We start from the raw sequence: 24,960 nt of genomic DNA, 5'->3' as shown, positions 1-24,960 counted from the left end.
TTCTGAAGGTATGAAACCAGACAGTAGGAAACAGTAGGTGGTAGAGATTGCATAGTATCCCCATGGAGTGTATTTGGTCCTTCAGGGCTAAGGCAGAAATATTAGAGACATTCAGAAAGATTGATTTTTGTGCTGAAATTCACTTCACCAGAAGTAACACTTCTTTGGTAATTCACTCTAACCAGCTTCCCTTTTCATGTATTTGCTACTTTTAAATAGGTTAGCTCAGTTGGAAACGTTTCCTGTTAATCTATAGCCTTTGGAACTGCTCTTTCAAGTATTGCTACCTCCCCTCTTGATTTCCTGAAGACCTGCCAAGCCCAAAGCTTTGCATCTAGCCAACAGATTTATTACAAAGGTGTCAAAACTAGCAGTCTTAAGCCAATAGGAAAAATAAGCTCTGCATGCGTGTGTTCTGTTCAAAAGCACGACAGATAAACTTTTGGACTAATTAAAAACAAACAATTACAAAGATGCAAGAAAGATTCTTTAAAAGAAACAAAACACAACAACAAACACTAAGCTTTTTTGTTCCTCTGGCAATGCAGATTAGCAAAGCAATCTGCTAATTATTTTGCAGAGTTTCCACTTAGATTTCTAGTCGATAGGGCACAGTGTCACAGGATCCTGAGATGTCGCTAAGATCGTGGCTAAGAGAAACCCTCCTAGAGAGGGGGAACCAAGATGTGGTGGAGTTGCAATGGGAAAACACCACCATTGCTTCGCTCAGGCTCCTGCCCTAACAAGCATTCTGCTTCTTCAAGAGATTGGAAAACCCGTACTTGTATTTTACCACCCTAAGCTGTGATCCAACAGAATATTTTTGCAGGTTTATTTTAAACACCACTGACTTCCTAGAGAGTAGTGTGAAGCAAATCCTGTGCTTGAAGGAAGCAGTTTTAGCAAGTGCTATGTGCTTTAAGACATAAAATTCCACTGGATTTAAGATGTGTCCATATTTCCTCAATCTCAAGCCAGAACAAGATGTTAACCATGTTACTTGAATTAGAACAGGCATCCACTACATATGCCTTAAATTTGAAGGATAGAGCCAAAGGTTGCCAATAATACTGTAATGTTTACAAAAGAGCAAGGGGAATTCGATGACCAGCCAGCACTTTGTGATTTACTAAGTCCTTACGAGGCCAGAGATTCAAAAATTTATGCTGTAGAAGTCAAGGACACAAAGGACCTTTCACTGATTTGAATATTTGTGTTCATAATATAATGACATACCCACTAATATGCTTCTTCCTACTTTCATTGCTGAATACAGCAAAATAAACATTTTCTTAGGGGGATTTCTTTCATTTTATTTTCAGTTTGATTAGTAGTCATATAATACTCTTTAACTCTTTATGTTATTTCTAAATTATACTGTGTCTTTGCTTTTGTAATACAGGTGTGTTATCACTAAAGGAGGAAGTGCAGGAATTGACAAAGACTGCAGCAGCTTTATCTATAGGTGGATTTAGCTCAGCTCAAGGCACAGAATTTCAAAAACTATTGAGAGTTTAGCTATCTCTCTGCTTCTTGAGTCTCAAGTAGCAGTTGTCTTAGAAATCTCTGGACACCTCCATGCTTTGAATAACGTGTGTTACTCCCTTCCTAACATTATTTTGTGGTCAGTCTGAGAAAAATATCTTGAAGCTTCAGCTGCTGGAGAACATAATCTCTGATGGAGATCATTTGCCTTTTCTTCAGACCACATTGGTACAAACTCACAAACTCATTAGCTTTGTATCATGTCTGCTTTCTCAGCTATGTATTGGGCCACCACAAAGGGCATATGGCCCCAAAATCTGTTTGAGACTGGGTTGGTACAGAAAAGACAAATCCGTTCTGTGGAAAAGATTAGTTAATATCAGTCTGCAGTAAATCACTGATGAGCTCAAATGCTGCAAGCTGGTATTCATATAATAAGAGTACACGCTGGGTAGTCAGTGGATAAGAAAAAATGGACAGAGGAAAGAAAATCACCACAGCAGAGGCCGATCAATGTGTAGGTGACCAGAAAGAGGAGATCAACACAAAACTACTCCATCCTAAAGTGACTGCTGGACTGATTTATACCAAGAACTCAACCTAACAATGTCAGAACGTGTGCTCAACTTGATGGATTGAAATGCTTTTTTCCCAAGAGATACTGGTACTGCAGACAAGGAACAGTAAATATTTCAGGGAGATGAGACAACAAGACAAGACAACTTTGAGCACTGAGAGAAGGGGAGGGCAGCACGAACAAGCTCTTCATTCCAAAAACATTGCTAATCTACTCATAACAGATGAGCAGTCACAAGTATCTGAAATGTTATCTCCAAAAATATCACTTCTAAGCACACTGGATTAGCAGCGTTTACTATTAACTTTGTTACATTACAGATGAAGGCACTTAGGATTGCATATATCTTTTTGAATATAAATAAAGGTTTAATTAACACTTTCTGCTTCATAATCTCACAAGCTGTAACAGATACCAGTGCTTCCGCCTGAAATGCCTTATTTTTAACAGGAAAAAATGCCTGTGAAATCTCAGTTACTAGCGCTTTTATGAGTTAGAAATTCAGATAATTGCTAACTAGAAGGTGGGCAGTGCAATCTGTCATGTGTTGAGGAAAGATTACAAAAAGAGATTACCAAGATCTAAACACAGAAATTATCTGCAAAAGTAGTCCAGTATTATTTTAAGAGAAATAAACTAGAATTAAATGCAATTTATTTTTAAATTAAATGCAAACTTTTAAGTGAATAATTGAATTGTATTTGACAGCAATCTTCACATTTCAATCTTTTTTTTATAACTAGGTACTATAAATAATCAGTTGGAGTGAGAAATCAGATCTCTAACAAGACACAATAAGAATTGAAATATTTTGTGCGCATCTTCAGCGAGTCTGAGTTCACACGCGTCATGGTTTTGCAATTTTTGGTTTTCGGTATCCCATACCATAACGTCATGTAGTGCACTGGGAGTTAAAGTGTTAATGCTCCAGTTCTGGGTACCTGTCCCTGTACGTCCCCTGAAGCCAGGGGATCTGGCCCTTCTGGGTTGGATGGTCTCTTACTGCCTTGCAGTGGGTACTGGAGGGTGCTTTCCTAGCTGTACCAAGAATTTTAGGTTTGACTCGGTCTCAGGAACTCTTTCTCTCTCCTATTTTATTTTATTTATTAGTCTCAATTTCAATTAGATTGTATTATATTATGTTATCTTGCATTCCGATATCACGGTTAGTAAAATAAGTTTTCCTCCATTGTTGCCGTTGTTTCTTTTTTTTCCTTCCTTGAGCCCAGCTCCCATCTCCCTATCCCTCTTCCCTTTTCCTTCCCGTTCTGTGGGGCTGAGGTGGGAGGGTGGGGGGGCGGGGAGAGAGCAGGGGCCTACTACCCCCTGTCATGGGCATAGATTGAACTAGTTAATTCCATGACAACATGTAACTATATGGGTTTCTCAAAGAAAGTAATAACTACTTAAGTGTAATATCTGTGAAGAATCAAGGTCATATAATTTATTGTCCTTAGGAGACTTTTATGAAATCTCAACTTTGTGATCTGTAATTTATGTACAGCAAAACAAAACAACTTGTTTTTCAAAACCTCTGATTGGAGACAAGTTACCAGCTGATTGTGAATAAAACCTGTAGAAAAATAATATTGCCTGTAATCAAGTGATTTAAAAATCTAGTTAGAGATTTTCTGTTGCCTCTATTTTCTATTCTATTGTATCTTAGACACTAAAATGTATCAGTGCAGCTTCAGTAGAATTCACAAATGTATGGCTTGGAATCCAGTAGGCAGGGAAACAGACTGCTACAAAACTAAAGAACACCTGCATCTTTGGGGTTTAAATCTCTTATTTGTTTGTCAGTAACAGTGACAAATTGAACATTAGAACAAAAAGCACAGTTTTCTGAAAATGAATCAACATTGAAGATGTCAAACAGTGTGATTCATAGAACTTTAAAGACAGTAATCATCTGGAACAGGCACTTAAATTACATATATTAAATTAAAAAGAGCAGAATTTCTGGAAGAAGGTTATTAATTAGAGCCAAGATGTGCAAAAGGACATTCTGTCCTGAATAAAAGGAAGTGCTAGAGAACAGAGTGGAAAAGTGCTGAAACTGCAGAAGGCTCTGGAGCCCTTCCCTAATGGGTAGTCTAGCTACATTACACAACTACCAGAAGGAAATGGAATGCCCAGCAGCAAAACTCTACATTTTTGAAAGGAAGGGAAAGATAAACAAGAAAAGAAAAAGAAAGAAAATAAAAAGCAACAAAAACTTCTATCAGTCTTTCTAAGTGGAAAAATAGCCAACAGTCTATCAGTGGGCTTCTGTTTTTCTTCATAGTTTTTATTTAATTCTTATGTTTTATTTCTGTCCCTACCCAGCTCTGTCAAATACCGGTGTAATGTAGGAAAGTAAGTTTTTTTCTGGTCCAAACCATTCTGACATCACAGGAAAGATTCCTCCTGTGATTTCAGCAATCTCTGGGTCAGACCCAAAAACATCCAGCAACACATTAAGTGTGACTGGGAGAGTGAAAATACACTTGCAGTATATACAAGAGAAAAGAGGTGCATTTGATATAAAACTTTGACTGCTCTGTGTGATGGATACCTTATGTAAATCTCTCTGAGTTGATCCGATCATAAGCATTTGCCACAACCTGTGTCCTATCTAGACAGTAGGCTTAGGCATGAGGGGAATAAATCTCTATGGCTAGCAGCTTGCTGGAGTGCTGCAGTTAGTATCGAGCCTGCTTGTGATGTTTTTAGCTGAAACAAATAAATCCCCAGTACACCTGAAATAGGGAAGCCTTTAACTTGAAACTAGGATGTTGCTTAAGTAGTATACAGCACAATGACCTACTCCCTTGACCACACAACCCATGCCATTGGAAAGCTGACATGAAAGCTACGGGTAAGGATACCACTCTGGGCCTTCACACATTTGTAGGCATAAAGATAACATTGAAAGAGGGTCTTCATTGAAACTGAAAACCATGGCTCAAACTGCAACAGTAGGCCACATCAATGTGAAAATGCGCTCTTTCTGAACCTTGAGTGAGAAACAATATTTTAGCTTGAGATCTTGTCTCTTAAGGAGGTTTAGTGTTATTTCATTAAGAATGGTAGTGTAGTCACACAAAGCATGCATAATTGTTTGAATCAATATGGAAAATGTTGATTTTTGTTTTAGAAAGTGTTTAAACATCACACACAGAGATTTATGCTGAATTATATTTGGATGGGATCCAAATCTAACCATCAAAGAAAACTAAGCATATTAAAAAAAAAAAAAGAAAAAAAGAAAAAAAGAAAAAAAAAATACAAAAAACAAAACAGAAGATAACAGAGAAGGATAAGAAGAATCAGAAAGAATATATTTCAATGTGGTTGGAATATATGAAATACTAAAATTAAGCTTTGAATGATAAAGTATCATCATACTGCAGGGCCATTCAGTAATCCTGCTGAAATTATCTCTGACAGGTTTAACAGCATTTAGAACACTCCCAAAACCATACAAAGGCTTACACAAAATAAGTACTCTACTGTACCTATCATTAGTCTGTGCACTTTAACTTCAATAGAAGATTGAAGTGAGCAAAGAATGATAGAATGATGGCTCAACTAAACAAAAAATTTCATTAACTCTCAGGAAAATCAGCTTTTGATTGTAATCTGTTTGTGGTTTATTCCTCTGTGTTTGACTAGCCTTTACTTGTTTCTTATCTGAACTCTCATATATACTCAACATAAATTATATGCTGTAAATCCATAAAAGGATATAAAATGACAAGGTAGAAGAAAAAATAGAGAGAAAAAATCATTCAGCTTACAAAATGTAGCACTCCTGATCATGAAGCCACAGACAAGTCAAGTAATTAGAAAAATCATGCAGCTAATATCATAGAGGAGAGTTGAATTTATATGTTTTGAGTGCAATAAGAGCACTGTGAAACCTAGCACTGAAGTCTCATAAAACAGTGGGTGATGCAGCACTGAGATAAACTGATTTATTTCTGAGACAATCAGCCTGAATTTGCCATACAATTTTGCATTCTTAAATAAGAATATATTGAATTTTACGTTCTAGAGACCAAGTAGGTCAAAATTCCATCTATCTGCAGTGGAAAACATTTCAAAGCTTTCAAAGAGTGATTTGGGTTGAAAATGGAAGTCATCTTCCTATAAAAAATCATCATTTGTCTTTACCAATTTAAGAGGATGTCAATTAATTACTTTCTTAGCTTGGATATTTTTAAGTGCCTAAAGACACAAGTGTGAGTCACTGTGATCCCAATATTCACAACCACAAACAGAGCTGGAAAAGCATGAGAACAGAACAAAGATAGGGCAATATCTTACAGATTTCTTTAGATTTCAGCATTATTCAATAAATATCATAAAAGTTTGAACAGTAAACTGTGAAGTGTGCTTTTTTTAATAAATGTACAGGTAGGAAAAAAGCAGAGAGAGAATTTTTATCACATAAGAAAACTTCCAGAATCACTAAGGCATCACTTACTATCTTAAAGATACTCAAAAATCCAAACTGAAGCACTCTGAATTCTGGGACTTCAGATTAGCATAGTTACCTCACTCCAAATAACTTCCTTATTTCTGAGCTGCTGGATTTCCAACATCATATTCTGGCAATGAGTCTCCAGCAACTAGGTTTTTTTCTAGAGTTTGCTTCAGAGGTTGTGCAGCTGCATGTCCATAATCCAGCTTCTAAAGCTCTATCTTGACACTGCAATTTCTTTTTCATTTTCCCTAAGGCTCAGTAAAATTCAGTCACACCTCGTCATATGTAAGCATAACTTACATATTTTTGCTTCATCTGTAAATCATAATTCCCACTCTTCACTCCCCCCCCCCCCCCAAAAAAAAAAAAAAAAAAAAGGCCAATTACAACGTTGAGACACACCCAAGACCAAAAGACCTGACATAGCTTGCTGTTACATCTCATAATTCATCACAGCTAGAAACAAATACTGTATGGATCTGGGCTATTTCCAACACATCAGACCTCAAAATGAAATCATCTCGATGAGCATCTGCTTTTCTACAACATTTGAAAACTTTCAGGCAGCATATAATATTAAATTGCCAAGCTTAGGAGTCGAAGAGGAGCTGCTGATGAAGGATCCACAGCTGCAAAGATGCCCAGTTGGCAAACGAGGGCCAAAGTTTTCTTAGGGATGACATTTTCTAAATGGTTTTAATCATGATTATATATATATGTGTGTATATATATATATATGTGCTAAATATATATATATATAAATAAATTAAAACCAACCATGGTTAGCATTGTGGCTGGGCAATATTACGGTGATGAAGGAAGTATGTAAGCATGTAACAGGCAGTAAGTTAAATCTCGTCTGGAATGAGTTGCCTCCAGAACTGGAAGCAGGATAGCTGCACGAGCGTGGCACTGAGCCCAGACTAATTAGCCCTGCTGAGAACATGTTAACATGGCTATTTCGCTTCCGGTACCCAAGCTAATATTACTGAACAGTAAAGCGTTACACTATGCGGACAACTCAAATGCTTTTTGGAGAGAGATCAATTATCTGCACAGTGATGCATTACACGATATAGAAATACAAAGAATGTTAATGAGCCAGTTACCTCCAGTCACAGCAAAGGCATGGCTAGACCATTTCCAGGACAAGAAAAACACCGCCCTACTTTTACACACCAGCAGTCCTACAGCATAGCCCACCGGAGACCCTACATTCAGACATGCGGCAGAATAACTCCCTGCTGCCACTCCAGGAATACAAATTGCCTTCAAGCACCAGACAAGAGGCAAGGTCGTGGCCTTGAACTCTGCTCGTGTTCATGGCTTTGGAAATAAATCACATTACTCTAAGGTGGAATGCAGGGTGTGTCCTTCACTCTCGACTCAGGAGTGCTTAAAATGATTACATTCCAGTGCCTTTAGAAAACACAGTTTAACCAAGAGGGCTGTGCCTAATTGCTATATTCTCATCCCCAGGTACAGTTTGGTATATGAGAGGGTGGAATGAAGGGGGGGAAAAAAAAGACAAAGAGTTCATTTGTTCCCACTAGAACAAAGGACGCTTCTGGATGCTGAACGGTTTGAGAAACATGGGAACACATAAGGGGCTGCAGGCTGATTTCTTGGCAGTTGACGTCTCTTGGAAATCAGACTCTGAGACTGTGTGCAGCAACTTTTTCAATACATTACCAAAGCTGTTAAAGAGAAGATTGTAGCTCAGCAAATACAGAGCTGTAATAATAAACAGTATTCTCACACTGTAGCAGAAAGACTACTGCTTTTGGCTAATATTTCACTCCATTCCAATAGAATGAGGTTTCAACTATGAAAAAAATTTATGTTATAGAGAAGAAAAAAAAAAAAAGAAATCCAATAATCTCTTATTATGCATATATGATGTTGCCCTTAAATACAATTACAGTACTGTCATCATTTTGTGGTAGACACGTATTCTAAAATATAGCTGATGTTGTTTGACAGTGAAGGACACAGTGCATAGATGCTACATTCTGTTTTCAAAAGCCGTCTCAGTGCATGTAATCTCTGTGACATATCTTTAGCTTATGCAAGCTTGTTCAGCAGTACATCAAGACAATGTAGATGTAACAGCTTGCAACCATGATTCTAGCAATGGAAATTGATGGGCTCATGCTCTTAAGAAGCTGTTTGGGATAATGTATGTTATATGTACCTGTGTATCTGTTCATGTTTCAAAAAGCAGATGCACACCACTGGCAAATTTTTAGTAGTCATTCTCTCTCTTCACTTTTGACCTTGCTTGAAAAGAAAGAAAATATCCCAACACATAACTCATGCTATAAGAAGGAATTTCCTATAAGAGGCAAGAAGGAACTTGCTATAAGCAGTAACAGGTATTAGGTAAGTCAATTATACATTTTCCACCTCCGTCAAAACAAAAATAGAAATGCTATTTGCCATGATAAATTACACAACTGGCTCTTAATATCACTGTTGAAAGCACTGCCTCCCAGTTCATATTGATATCCCCTGGTGATGCATAGAACACAGATGACATAAATCTAAGCTAGTTCTATTTAGTGCTACAGTGGCTGTGTTATTACAACATATGTTTTGAGACGGTATAAGCGTGGTCTTATGAACAGGACAAGTGACAGCTGTGGGACTCTGGGCAAAGAGCTCCCAGTGAAAGTACTGAAATCTTCTGAGACTGTAAGTAGCTGGGAAAAGGGACTGCTTTCCAAAGATTTTCCCTAAGGGGGAGGATCAGTGAGAGACCATATTGTTGAGTCACTGAAAATTAGCCAAAGAATAGGCTGCATTGACCAACCTCCTTATTAAAAACAAAGTTTATTCTAATTTCAGCTTGTAACTCTGGCATAAACGTACAGGAGACCTAAGGCACGATGAGGTAGAAAGAAATTGAGCTCCGGTAGAAAGAAATTGGGGATACACTATGCCAATTATTTTAAAAGTTGCTGGTTTTCTACCCTTCACTGTTATTCTATGCTTGCTAGGGAAAGAAGGTTTAACATTTTGCAGCACAGATCACATTTATGAGACATGGCAAGTAGAAATTGTCATCTGTCATTGTAACCAAATACATCAATTCTCTACTTGAGAGAATTAAGAATAGCAGAGGTGTCACAGAAGATCACAGATTAAAAAAAATCTCAGTCTGCAAGCAGTTTAGTTGCATATTTTAATTTATATTAAATTTAAAACTTTATTTGCACAATAATAATTTGCATTATTTGCAAAGTAATCAAGAGAAATGTATAAAAATGCAGGTGTCTAAATTTTCAGTAGAACTCTTCATCCACAAGGAAGTACTCAATAAATAAAGAAGACAATGTAAATAGGGCATTAATAGTAATAAATAACCTTACTTACCGGTCTTGACTACCAAAAATAAAATTCAAGACAATTTATTTCTACTTAACATGACCACTCTACAAATTAAATTTAATTCAAGGTATGACTACACAGTGTCATTAGGATTTCCTTACAATACTTTTGCTTTTATTATGATACCACATCTGCTTTTTCTCTAGGTAAAGGATACAGAACTTTAACTAACATATCTTTGTTTAATAAAATCTCCCATGTGCCTTCTCTTGAAAGTTGCTGTCTACTAATTTTTCTTAATGGATTAAGTGCTCTCTCATTATCAGCAAATGCCATGTCTAGCAGCAAATCATATGTGTTTGCATTTCTATTCTGCCATTAATCACACTGCAGTGAAATATCCAACTATCTGCCTAAAACCCTACTAGAGAACTGATTTATGAATGAGTATTTTTGTTTTCTTAACACTATAGGTCAAGGACAGAAGTGTGAAATGGCTCTGGTCACTGAAATTTCGATTGACAGGAGTTTGCTGGTCTGCAGAATAGCCATAGATTTACATATTCATGCACACGTCGGCTTTCTGTTTTAAATGTGTGTCCATTGGCTTTCTGGATGCCTTTCTCTTAGATGTATCCTACTGCAAATGACAAACTCTTCTGTTTATTTACTAGCTTTCAAGCTTCTCTTTGGAAAGATCATTTTCACAGCCATTAGAATCATTTGCTCAGGAAATGCAAGTAAATGAGGACAACTGAACAAAATATTACATATATGTACCTGCTTATGTGATTACTATGATGGTGTTGTAAATATCTAGCTCATTACATGAGAAACATTTGCTCAAAGCTTATGTTTAATAATACAAAGAAAAAAAAATAAGTCTCATTTTCCCGACTTTTGCCAGTGATTCCTGGGTACCTGGTTTACTGAGATTTAAGGACAGGATGGAAGTATCTACCCTGATTGCATGTCTTCCTACAGGAATATGGGATAAAGGAGAGGTTAGACAGTATGTCTGTCACAGAAGTCAATAGACCGTTTCACTATAATGGGAAGAAGACATTAGCAAAATCAGCAGGCTGTTAAACCACAAACTATTTACTGACTGTCTTCCTATGACAGGAACTGGTTTATCTTCTCATTACAATTTGAAGAGGCTTCTGCCTTTGACAGAGGTGGTCCTTCAAAATGAATGAAGCTCATAGTAAAAATCAGCATTCTGTGTTCCATAGGGGCAGAAATCTTTCATAAGGAGCAAAACCAACATAACAAAAGGAAAAATGAAGAGAGCTGTCTTTTAAAGGAGACTGGGCACCAACCAAACAAGTCTTTTTACACGGCAGCAGAGCCAGCTCCTGGACCCTGCTGGTAAACAGGTCAAAGACCACACTTCTTCACAGGGCAGGAAACCTCCAGGTGGGTGTGGATATAGCTCAGAAACTGTATTTTTTTAGCCAATCCCATCCCAACTGATTATCAGGAATGCTCAGAAACAAATGAATGATCTCAGCACTCAGTAATGCGCTGTACTGATCTATGTGGAAGGGATGGGTTTGTATTCCTCTTCATTCACTGAGCACTTTTCACAAAAATCCAAGTACCTTGGCATTGTATATATGTCAACAAGTCAATTCTTACTGAAAGCTTATGAAACAAAGCAGGTCACTGCTGCACATCCAAAGGTCAATACGCTATCATTTAGACACGGGATTTTCATTTTTAAACATAATAGCTTTTCTAAAATACACACAGCCAGGATGGCTCAAACCCAACTCTTTTCCTAATAATGAACATTATTTTAAAAAGAATAAAAGACAGAGATCTCACCTTACAAACTCTCCCAACTCGAGAAAGAATTGTCTTGTCAGAGGTGCTACTATCTTGTGATATTTCTCGGAAAAAGAAGTAGATTTTGTCATCATCTGGATTATAGGTGTCCGGGATGGGAAAAGTTGCAATGAATTTTGCTCCTGGAATTTCCAAAAAAGAAAGGATTTAAAAAATGTGATGAAAAGTCTTCATACTAAAATTCTTCTTCAGTATCTACATTTAGGCTGCATTTTCCATTGAAATAAAAAACATCCTTATATAGACACACGGTGGCAAGTTTGCCACTAACTGAGAGAAAATCACTATGGATCATGAAGTATTTACTCTTAGTCTGATATTTTTGTGTATATTGTTTACTACTACTTACATAAATATATAGCATCGGCCATTGCTCCCTCTTTGAAAATAAGATGACTTTCAGTGCAGTGACTGCAAATATCTGCCTTAATGCTCTTGTCATCAACATCAACTTAAGTGTTTTTTCCCAAACTGCATGGTAGAGTTTCAGTTAATTTCACTACACATTGAAGCAGTTATGAGTACAGAAATACAGTACTGTTTACTAGAAATAGCTTGCAAATGATTCAAAGAACTCTGACCACAGGATGAAAAATTCAAATATAAACAACAGATTTCCAAATTTAAAAATTTCCCACATACCTGTTTTTAAACAATCTTACTGACTACATCTACAAAATTCAACACAGTATCTTGCTGGGATTCCCAGAATAACACAGAAAACTCCACAACTCACTGATCAGTCTTAAGGAGATAACTCCTTGTTTTGCATCAACACACAAAGGCTATAGCAACTTGGGAAAGGGTTGCTGGGGGAGGCAGTGGACTCTTCTTGGAGATCTCCAAAAGCTGCCTGGATGTGGCCCTGGGCATCCTGATCTGGGTATCCCTGTTTTAGCAGGGATTCGATCACGTGGACCCAGAGATCTCTGCCAACATCAGCCATCCTGTGATTCTATGATATTCTGTTTGGGCCATTTAAATCCACTTTTTGCAAGGAATGCTAGGCAGTTATATTACTTCTAATCTCAACCAAAGTGAGACTGGCTATTTCGGCCTGCATCTCATAGGTGTCATTATTGGGCCTAGACTTTCACCCATATTCTTCACTATCTTACTTAGCTCTCATTTGTGAACTCCAGTCCTTGCTCAGTGTTTTTTGTTGTTGTTTTTGTTTTGTTTTGTTTTTTGTTTTTTGTTTTTTTTTTTACTTGTTATTCTGCACTAAAATCAGAAATTAAACAAATTCCATTGGTCCCATACACTACAGCAGAGCAGGCAACCACACTGTGTGGCTTAAGTCATGCCAATAGTTGGGGAAATTACTTTTAAGACATTCCCTAGCGTGCTACAATACATGAGCTCTTTTGAGGGCCCTTGGATCAATTATGTTTTTCTTTAAATAGAAGTGGCTATGCAAATACAGTACAAAGAGACCCTTGACTCCAAAATACATTCTTTTGGCAATAATGTAAAATCCCTTATAAGTGGGAAGGCTGCAATAGAAAGCAGTAAGGAGGATTGAGTAAGATAGTAGAGCAAACAGAACACATTGGTGATTTGTGGGGAGTACTATTATCATCTTTTATTCTATTTTTATGCTTTTACCCTTTTTCTAATTATTACCTCTTCATATTAGCTTTAAGGAGTTTACACAATATACACTATGGTACACGCAGGACAAAAATAGGGTCATTGATTCAAGTCTGCAAAGATTTGTGACAAAATGTGATGTGTTTAAGTGCTGAATATGTACCTTCATAATAGAAGAGTAAATTTATGAGTCAGAACAGCCACAATGCTGCTTCCATTTTAAAACATTCTGACAATATAGAATGGCGCCAGCAGAAAAATGAAATGATGGAGGCATCAGGCCCTATAAATTTAAGTGAGGATTTCAAAATGAGCCTAAAGCAAATATTCAATTACTCCTCGGGGTCTTTAAAGCTACTTTGAAGATTAGATCTCTAAGTATGAAAAAATACAATAAATACACTTCCAATAAGGTTTCTAAACTATGCAGTTAGTTTAAATAACCATTTAATATAAAAACCTGTGAAATACTACTGCAGCATTCATTTGAATTTCACATAGTTTTTGTTGTTGTTGTTGTTGATGATGTTTTTAATCTTCATTCATGGAATAAAACCCTGTATATATGTTTTTTAAGGAAAAAAAAAAAAAAAAGTTCACTGCTTTACTTGGCATGCCAAATGCAAAAACAAATGTCTCAATACCAATTCCTGGAACAGATTTAGAAGAATCTCTAACAAATTAAAGGAACACAAATATTTAATGATTTTAAATCACAATGGAGAACACTGATGTTGAAAGTAAAATCCAAACAAAAATATACTGTAAAAGATATGAAGAGAAAGAGATTGAAAACAATTTAATAAAAGAGATCATGAACTGAAAAGCACATTACGTTCTGCAATTGACATCTTTGTCTCATCTCTTGTAATCTGTCCATATAACATAGACAAGCAAGTTTAAATCAATTGTGAATTAGGTTTTTGGATTCTTTGCATGGGAAACAAATTATATGATGATCATTTTAAATCAGTATTTGTTTTCCTGTATACACCACTGTCTCTTTTTAATTACTTCAATAGACAGTTTTCCTGCATATTAATTTCATGGCTAGACAGTATGTAACCAAAGAGGGTATTAAAGGCATCAGGAGCTTTTAGAAAGAAGCTACCATAAATTCAGGTGTTATTCATGCCCTTTAAATATGCTCCTGTGGCCTAGTGGGAATAGCTGCTACACCTGGTCCTTTATGGCTGTTCCCCAGGGCTGATTCCATTTGCTTTGAGTTATCTGCCTGCTATTTCACCTTTCTAACATTAGCAATAGTTTTAGACAGCACTTTAATAATACCTCCAGAGAAGATTCCTTAGGTCTGGAAAGAGAGGACAGCAAATGAGCAGCAAATCCCAGAACATAAAGAATGGGAAAAGATACTTAGAACAGTTGGAGACTTTCTGCAGCAGCTCTTTGCAGCTGGGCTGCCAGAAGTACAGGGCATTATAAGACACAAAGGACAGTGCTCACCTTATTTTCCTTTAACCCTCTATAAGCCAAACTTCTAACCTAAACTCATCCAACTTCACTCTCAGGGAAGAACAGAAAGGGAAAAGGAGGAAAGTGGTAATAAAGAATCTTATTTTAGGACAGATTCCTACAATAGGTGGAGTGAATGTCACCTCTGTAAATTGCAGGCAAAGAACGGAAATGGCTGAGCTCAGATGGGATGTAGCTTTTGCCTTTGTAAAGTTCAGTGAGCTGAATCCCAGCCAAAGCACTCAGGACGTAAAGAAGTCACTGTCTGCAAGTATCCATCCCTGACAAAGTTGATTCAGTTGAAATAAAATTAAAAAAAATAATAACAACAATCAAGCAAACAAACAAACAGATTTCCCCCCAAAACCCCAAAAAGATTAACGAATGCAGAGGAACACTCATCCTAAGATTTTAGCTTCATATCAAGGAGAGAGGAATGTGCAGCTGGATGTCTTTATGTCTGGTACCCTGCTGTCACAGCTGGAGGCAGGCATGCAGTTCCAGAGGGTGGCTTTGCCTTCCAGAGCAGGACTCCAGTCCCACACATCTAACCCAGTGTCCCAGATCTGGGACAGGCTTCTCCAGCCAACAGATTCTCCAGCCCTGCGTGATGAAATCTGAGCAGAGGCAGCATCCTTCAGGGCCACAGTGAGCAGGACTATGAGTTGTGTAAGCATGAGTCATGGGAAAGATTAGCTGCCTTCCTCCCTTTCTCCTTTGTAGAGAAGCTATTCAGTCACTGAGATTAAGACATGTCTTAATTAGTTAAGATAGAGATGCCCTGCAAGGAACTGGGAGGTATCCTACACATTTTTCCCTTGTGCTTTGTCTTTTCCTCCTTTCCCCCAGAAAAGAATAATCTTGTTTCCAAAAATGGAATAAAGACAAAACTTTTAAAAAATTAAGGTGCATTATAGCAAAACTTCCACAGCCCACTGGAAAAAAAAAAAAAGAAAAAAAAAAGAAAAAAAAAGAAAAAAAAAAAAAAAAAAAAAAAAAAAACAACTTACACATTTTATCCTTATCCTAAGTAAAACACAAGTCATGCCTAGAAATAATTTATTTATAATTGTACAATTACTCAAGTATGTACAACTTTTCCTGGAGGTCTAACATATGCTTGGTCAATGGGTGGTATTTTTAGCGAAAAAGGATTTAGATGAGGTGAAAGTTTTAAAACCAAAATCAAGTAAATATTTTCTTTACACCAATACCAGCTGAAAGCAGAAAGTGTATGAAATTGGTAATGCTACACAATAAACTGGCTGCCCTATGGCTTACTGCAGAACTGATCCCATCATTTAGTATTGCAATCAACATTTTCTCCAAATAAGACCATTTTAAAATATTAAAAGCAACCAATTTATATCCATGCCTTGTAGTATAACATTGCCTAGTTTGTGTATAAGAAGTTTTAGACAGAGGGTGGTTGTAGATTTTATATGGCTGGAAACAGGTTACACCTGAAGAATATATGGGGTCTTCAGCACAGGATAATTTTGACATTACAATCTATTAAAGTGAAACTGTTTTTCAAGCCTAGACATAAGAATATATTACACTCCTTAAAAAACTGTCACAGATTCAAGCACTTTAAGTGAAAACAGAATGAATCATCAAATCTTTTCAGTTGAAAGTACCTTTAAAAGTCATCTAGTCCAACTCCCCTTCAGTGAATGGGGACATCCACAGCTAGATCAGCTTGCTCAGAGCCTGATCCAGCCTGACCCTGAACGTCCCCAAGAACACAGGATCCACCACATCTCTGGGTAACCTATTCCAGTGTCTCACCACCATTACTGTATAAAACTTTTTCCTTATTTCAATGTAAGTCTCTCTCTCCTTTTATTTTGAAACAATTTCCCCTTGTGTTATCACAACGGACCCTGCTAAAGAGTTTATCCCCTTCCTTCTTGTAGCCCCTCTTTAGATACTGAAAGGCCTCTTTCAGGCCTCACCCGCGGTTTTCTCCCAGCCTGTCCTCACAGGAGAGGTTTTCCATCCCTGGGATCATTTTTGTGGCTCTTCTCTGGATGCACTCCAACAGGTTCACATCTCTCCTGTACTGAGGATGCAGTAGTCCAGGTGAGGCCTCACCAGCACAGAGCAGAGGAGCAGGATCACCTCCCTCACCCTGCTGGCCACGCTTCTTTTGATGCAGCCCAGGATACAGTTGGCTTTCTGGACTGTGAGGGCACATTGCTGGCTCATGTCCAGCTTGTCATCCTCAAAGTCCTTTTCAGCAGAGCTGTGCTCCACTCTTACATCTCCCAGCTTGTACAGATAGTGGGTGTTGCCATGATCCAGGCGCAAGAGCTTGCACTTGGATTTATTGAATCTCATGCGACCACCTGGGTGCACTGCTTGAGCCTGTCTAGGTCTCACCGAATGGCATCTTGTCTCTTGAGCATGTTGACCACACCCCACAGCTTGGTGCCACTCACAGATTTGCTGAGGGCACACTCAATTGCACTGTCAATGTCACTGATGAAGATATTAAAGAGCACTGGTCTCAGTACTAACCCCCAAAGGACACCACTTGTCACAGATCTCCATCTGGACATTGACCCATTGACCATCATTCTCTGGCTATGATCTTGCAACCAGTTCCTTATCCATCATACAGTCCACCTATCAGATTCAGATATGTTCAATTTGGAGAGAAGGATGTTATGAGGGATCACCTTAAAGGCCTTACTGAAGCCCAGATAGATGACATCAGTGGCGCTTTCCTTGTCCACTGATGCAGTTACTTTATCATAAAAAACAACAAGGTTGGTTAGGCAGAACCTTCCCTTGGTGAAGACACACTGATTATCCCACATTACCCCTCTCTCTCTTTCATGTGCCTTAGCATAGCTTCCAGGAGGATCTCCTCCATTATCTTCCCTAACACAGAGGTGAGTCTGACAGGTTGGTAGTTCCCTCAGTCATCTTTTCTACCCTTCTCAAAAGTGGGTTCTATACTACCAATTCACCAGGGGGCTCATCTGACTGCCACGACTTTTCAAATATCAAGAGTGGCTTGGCAACTAGATCAGCCAATTCCCTCTGGACTCTGGAATGTATCTCATTAGGGCCATTGATTTATGGATGTTCAGGTTCCTCAGGAGGTCACAAACCTGATCTTCACTTAAAATGCAAGAGGCATCATTCCCCTAGATCCCACCTTCTGAAATATCCACACAAGAGCATGTAGAGCAGTCACTAGTGAAGACTGAGGCAAAGAAGTTGTTGAATACCTCAGTCTTCTCCTTGTCTGTTGTTACTAGCCTGCCTTAACAGTTCACTAGGATTTTCCTCTTCTCTGAAACATGAAAAGAAAAATCAGTCTATCAGAAAGGCATACCTTCACCTCAGCCTCCAAATTAAAACACAAATAGTTCTCAGTCCTTTAGTTTATCCAATGTTCTTGTACTTTCCCTGGTCTCAAACTGCTCATGAAGAAACACTAATAGCATGAAGAAATGCTTGGAACTGGATATTTAAAATGTAAGTTCTTTTGGGCTGGGAACTGAGCCCTCTTTCATTCTGCTGTAATGCTCATTGAGGTGGATCTGTACTAATGATAACACCAGATGATCCTCATGAGCACTTCCCAATAAATCTTTATTTCTGGAATATCATAACATCCCTTAGGAAAGCAGCTACTCTAACTGCCTTTCCATACTAAATAACAGAAAGCAGCCAGTGATAAAATCATATGTTAGATAGAATTATTAGAGACGACTGCCTGCTGGATGGACTCATGCTGGCTCACCCATACTGCACACATATCAGTTCTGGTCTATGGGATATTTAGAAATGAGAGGGAGGAGAGAGAAGAGGTGGGACAAGAGTGGTACTGAGCCATACACTTGAAGAGCACAGGAGATGAAAGTAGGTAAAGTTAGCAGAGTCAAGTGTGAGATCTTTTATCAGTCCACAGGACTACATCTATTTGCACAGGTAAAATGATTTGAAGTGGCTTTTCCTTTACTCCTCATCCCTCAGGATAAATCTGGCGGTTATGGAGCCACAACTAGACAGAAATATAGGGCAAGAACTTAGGTGGAGAAATAGAAGTAGAGAAATAATAATAAGAACATTTCTTCTTGTTGAGGTCTCAAAGAGTTAAAAGGCAAAATTACGCCTTTCAGAAGTTGTCTGCTGGGAAGACAATTTAACCCTGTGGTCAGCAGGCCTGGATTTACAATGCATCCATAGTTACACAGGCAGCCTGAAACAGGGCCAGTGTTGCCACATCTTTAAAGACAGTTGACAGCTAAAAGGGGGATGCTTTAATTGAGCAGGGTTAGCCTGTGAGCGAAGTTTTCCATGTTACTCTGTGTGTGGTTTGAGACTGGCTGGGTGTAAATGCGGCCAGTTTTTTAGAGGGTTTACTAGCTCAGAATGTTTTTAACGGGCAAGGAAAAGCAGTGTTTTGCTTGGGAAGCTATTTTAGGGTGCCTGTAGTGGTTTTAAAATGACCCTCATGGCAACAAAGAGTATTTTTCCCTTCTAAAAAGGAAAAAATAAAAATAAAAAAATAAAAAAAGAATCTCCTATCTAGAAACACTGAACTTTCAGTCTGTCATTTCAATATACTTTAGGGAACAGTTTTGAACAAGTGATCGGAAAAAAAGCTTAAAAAAATTATTCCAACAAAACTGGAAATAAAAGCATTTTAGTCATGATAGTATTCCAATTACAGGACTATATACGGATGTATAGATTAAAGACGGAAAGAACTATTAGGTCCTACTTTCCTCCTTTTTCCTTAATTAGTATTTTCACCTTTGACTTTTCTCAAGTGCATTTTTGTTCCACTGAGCTTTCTCCAAAAAAGCCTACATAATCCAAAGATACCATGATACAATATCTATATTTATACTTACTGGGCATATATTTATTTAAGAAAGGGGCTATTAACTTCAGAGAAGCAGGGACAATGCAAATGACAACAGCATATGTTTGGGATCTTACCAGTAAGCCAGTAATGTTCAGAAATGTCAGTTCTGATGTAATGGTGGTCGTGAGAAGGGCCCAGGGAACGTGTTAGAGCAGTGTCTTTGCCAAGGAAATCAGAAGCTGTTCCAGCATAAAGATACTCATCTGCAAATGAAAAAGTGAACTTACATTACTTACATAAAGTAAACAAATTAAAACTTTGTATTTTGTTGGTGAACAACACCTGTGTCTAATTTGCCTATAAACTAATTTAAAACTTTGAAGTGTTTTTGTTACTTTATTGGGATTTGTGGTTTTATGAAATTACTTACATTTGAATGGACATAGTATTTGTAATTGTATCCCTGAGAAATTAAGGAGTCCATGTCTGATTTTCAGATCTTCTAGGCAACCAGAAAAGCAAATCCCTCCAGGCCTTAATGAGGACACAGCTAAGGGCATAATGGCATACCTAAACCAAGTATCCTGCTCATTGGCACTGACCATGACCATGCAGACACAACAATCTACCGATTCAAGCTAGCCTTTGTCCCACCCTTGTCCCACCACACGTGGCTTGGCTACTCCTGGGCTTGAACTGGGAATTTGATGGATGCTCCACTATAGGAACTTCATAGTTGGCAATTTCCTGGAGCAGGGATCTCTGCCCAACACTTCATTCACAAAGAGGAATTTAGGCACTAGGGGAATTCTTCTCAACTATGTAGCATGTTAATGGTAGGAATATGGCTATAGACACAAATTTTGATCATTTTAACACAGTGAGTTGTTCCACTAAAATAAATGAGACGTCTTGCTTGAATAAGGCAGCCAGAAACTGTCTCACAAGGAAATAGTATTTATAATACTGCACAGGGTGTTTGCTACAACTGCAGTTACTATTTATTTTTCTGACATCTTTTTGAGGACTGTAAAACTACACAAATGTAAGAATTGCACAATATTTTCTTTCCTTCGAACCTCAGTATTTTTTTCTAAAAAGAAGCAAAGAAATAGTATTGTTGTGAAATTAACTGTACTGTGCATTTTACAATTCTCTTTTTTTCTTTTTCTGTAAAAATGACAAGATAGCTTTACCAGGTAGGGGAGCTTTGTTTTTGTTTAATGGCTTGCAATAAGAAATTTCTTCAGTTTGAAAAAATAAAGAAGGTCCATATTCATAAATAATAATCATATAAAATGCTGCATGATACATAAAAATACTTTTCCAGGTTTTCTGATGTTCTGAGTGAAAACATTTCACAAGATATTTCAGTGAGAAGTCCTTTGTTGAGAGTGAACTCTGAATAAATACCATTCAATATAAATCATAAATATTGTGTGGTTTCATTTGCAAAAGATCTAAACATGCTTAAAAAATAAGACAAAAAGAAAACAAAACTAAGCAAAAAACCACAACCACTGACCCACAAAAAAGATCCGTCAGCTTTCTTTTTGCTTCATTATTACTGTTACTTATGTATTATTTCCATGACAGTACTGGAAAGCACATCTTTCAGACAGCATGTCGCCTTTGTGAAGGAACAATAGTGCGTTCAGAATAGCATTTGTCATAATGAAGAATGGGCAGAGTAATTGGTGTTTGCTAACTGACAGGCACTCAGTGATCGATAAATCCAAAGGACTAACAGAAAATGCCCATCCTTGCCCAGGCTCTGCTGACAAGGTGCTTTCAGCACTTCTCATGGCTTTTGATATCTCCCAGTCCATGTTCCAGTTATTTCCAGAATGGTTTTGGTGAGCGGTAATTTATAACAGAAGATGGATGACAAACAGGTGATTTTTCAGTTAGAAAGCCTGGGTTTTCCAACGGCATAGAATATAGTATTGTATTTTACTTGGGGAAAAAGGCTGTGTAGAATTCAAAGACAGATTAGATATTTCTACAAAGAATGAAAACACTTGCATTAACCACTTACAGGAATGGAAATATAGGGCAATATTAAGCTCATATTTATACCTGATTATAAATGCTTTCTGAAGGATGCAAGTAATATTTATTGCTATTTTGCAGATAAATAAAAGCAGGTAGAGAGAAACACTACGAAGGCTATTCCTCTTGCCAGTACAGAGATGGGAACTGAGCTCCCCTGAGTCCCAGTGCAATATCCTATCCATGAGTTACACTGCTCTTTAGGAAATAAAGCAATCATCCAAAGATAGGTCAAGAATACATTCTCTGGTCAGGCCTGTAACTCTTTACAGTGCTCCTTGTACAGTATAGTGAAGCACTTGATACCAGGCATAGTGCAGGAAGGGATGTTAAAACAACCCAATTACCAATTTTATCTAGCCTGAAAATTCTTACATACTGAAGATTATGTTTTAGTTAGCAAAGCATAGCAGCTTCTTCATGTCCCAAGACTTAATAGAGAAGTCAATGCACTAGTGTGCTACTGGAATTAGCCAACACTATAATAAATCACAGAGCTATACTGCATTAAGACAAAAAAAAAAGAATAAAGTTTCTAGAATTCCATTTTAAAAATAGACTTCACAGTCATTAAGTAGTACTAGGGGTCCCTGAAAAGAATAAGCACTGACTTTAATCTATTGTTTTTAATAAAGGAAGTCCTGCTCCATCTGTTGGGTCAGAATCACAAATCATCTATCTTATTATCAGAGAAGAAAGACTGAACATTAGTCATATTCTTTTTATAACACAGTGACCAATACTTCAAAGCATTGTCACCACTGCAATTTGGTTGTAAATGAAAACGTCATGGTGCTTCACTCTTATCTTGTATTCATAGGCTTGACGGACAAGTTAAATGAAAATTGTCCAAAGCTATGAACCAAACCATGACAAAAGTGGCTCTTATAGTGGTTTGAAATCCGGAGGTCAAGCTGACATTCCTCGGTACCAAATGTCAGACCACACAGTGCTGCGATGCACACAGCAGGCAGATTGCGCTATCTTGTTCCTAGGCTTCCAGCTTCAGAAGTGGCTACTCAAGTAAATAGAAGCCTCAAAAATGTATTTATGGAAATAGCAGATGTCAGCAGACTTCAAAGGGCAGAACATATTGATAATTGCAGAAAGAGCCCTAGAAGCACTTGAAACTTTGTCTGTCCATGTGTTGGTTTGTCTTTTTTTGTTGCTAAAGGAGAAATGACTGGGTGAGGATGAAACCCTGCTCAGCTGGCAGAGACTTCACAGTCACTCAGGTTTCTCTGCTTTTGTTGATGTGTTTCCAACTTTTGGTGTCAGCAGACTGAAGGGTTCTCCCAGGTCCCAGAACACAAACCAGCATCAGAAGCACAAGCAGTGTCAGAGCAGCTCTGCTGGTGACATATGCTGAGCCTCTGACCCCAGTAACTGCTCTGATGGTTTCTTACCTGCCATCACTGATGCAAATGGCTGCTGAGGATCAAAAGGACATTTCAACCTGCCCGACTCCAAGTTCTGAGTATCCAGCCTGAATATTGTTTCCTGAGAATAAACACATATTCATTATCCCGGTGTGGCTGCAGGGAAAAACTCACTCAGACAAACTGCTTTGCTAACAGATGAAGTTGAGGTGTATCAGATCACACAGCTGTCATTTTAGAGTTGATCTTTACAGTTCACGCTCCTGTTTTACATCTGGATTTTTTATTTATTTATTTTTTTTTTTTTCACTCATCATTTTTACGTATCTTGCTCACTCTATAGTGAAAAATAAATCTTGAAAAAATATAATAATTTTCAGGAAGAAAAAAAGATGCATTGTTCATTTCAATTCAAAGTAAAGGCTGGATTGTGCTTAAAAGGCACTAGTGTCTATTTGGGAAAGTGCTGATAGACTATGTTGCAACAGGAGACTCAGAAAGGATTCTGGCTGACTCCTAAATTTCTCCAGGGATTGCTGAATAATGTTCATGGCAGACACAGTTCAGTCCCTTTAAATAGGAGCAGCTCTCTCTTGTTATTTTTAACAAGGCTAACGATACCAGAGATATTAGAATAAATCCCTCCTTGTAGTTCTCAAATACAGCCATCACTGCTTGGGTCACAGAACAAGGGTACAGAGGAAGATAAAGGAAATAAATTACTTAAAAGTCATTCCTTATGATTTCAGTGGGCAATTTTGCATTTTTTAATTCAATTTTTGTAAGCACTACTTTGAAGTTTTATTAGTTTGGAACAGCCCAAGTGGACATTTTCACATATTCCTTTCATCAGTTTTCTGAAAGCACACGTAACTGAAACCCACAGTGTATCCTTCTGAAGGCAAATTGGTTATTAGGATGAGTAAAGTCTTAGTAGGTACAGAGAGATTATTTTAAGAATGTTGCCATTAGGGAAGGGAGACTTCCTGCAGAGGTGTTGTTAATGTACTCTCCCATGGAAAGTGGCATTCAGAATCCCACTGGCACTCAGGCATCAAATCATTATTGGTTTAATGTTTACTGCAGAGGCACAGCTTTTGAAGTTAGTTAAAAAGAAATATCTATGATTTAAAACATTATGTAAAAGAGGGTGAAGTGACTTTGTTTCTATAGTGAATTGTTTCTATAACTTTGCCTTGCAAGAGAACTGAAGAGTGCAAATGACAGCTAACTATGTCCAAAGAGATTCACATAGAATTAGACTTCACAACACGATTATTCAATTTATGCTAAGCATACACCAGACTATAAATAACCAAACATTGCTATTTCATTGAGATGTCTTCTAAACCCCATAGACTCAGAAGACAAGAGGCTAGAATACTGAATAATTAAGATCCTTGCTTAAGAGGAAAAAAAAAAAAATCAATTCCAATCAGTGGAGATAAATTCAATTTCCTGCAGCAATTCTGGTTGCTATGAAGCAGAATTTAATAGTTAGGCAAGAACTCTTGTTATCCTCTCAAACATCTGAGATATCGGGTAAACCAAATTCTCAGGCTACTTAGATGGGTTCATAAGGACAACACTAAATTAAAAACTCAGCATTGTTTTACTGACAATAGAATATTGTTGTCCCATTCTCATTTCTTCTAAGAAATGCAGCCCTGATCTGCTCAGAGAACCTTTGTGGTATAACACATGCCAAGAAGCTGTTCCTATGTCCAGGAATACTCAAGAGACTGAGGACTCTGTAGACCACCATCAAACACTCCAGACTTCAACCAGACCAATTAATGGACACAACCACATATTCACACAGTTAACCTCCTGCTTTCAGTCTGGACAAAGATTTCAAAGAAAAGAGCATCCCTTGGAGACCTGTGGCTAAGAGCACCAGCTGGGCCAAGCCTCTTCT

General features: G+C 37.7%; 1 protein-coding gene across 9 annotated transcripts in view; it reads right to left on the bottom strand.

The window, feature by feature from the left end:
- SEMA3D (semaphorin 3D) overlaps nucleotides 1-24,960 on the bottom strand; it is a 140,417-nt gene that overhangs the window by 38,509 nt on the left and 76,948 nt on the right. For all 9 annotated transcript variants that reach the window (XM_090135189.1, XM_031591040.2, XM_090135201.1 and 6 more), the window contains 3 exons: nucleotides 23,070-23,163; nucleotides 19,746-19,874; nucleotides 11,694-11,836 (listed from right to left, as the gene is read on the bottom strand). In XM_090135189.1, the coding sequence (XP_089991315.1) occupies nucleotides 11,694-11,836; nucleotides 19,746-19,874; nucleotides 23,070-23,163 (366 nt within the window). The remainder of the gene's footprint in view (nucleotides 1-11,693; nucleotides 11,837-19,745; nucleotides 19,875-23,069; nucleotides 23,164-24,960) is intronic.

The sequence above is a fragment of the Phasianus colchicus genome, chromosome 1, assembly GCF_987193195.1.
Source record: "Phasianus colchicus chromosome 1, bPhaCol1.hap1.1, whole genome shotgun sequence".
NCBI classification, from domain to species: Eukaryota; Metazoa; Chordata; class Aves; order Galliformes; family Phasianidae; genus Phasianus; species Phasianus colchicus.
This window is presented reverse-complemented; position numbering and strand designations above follow the sequence as displayed.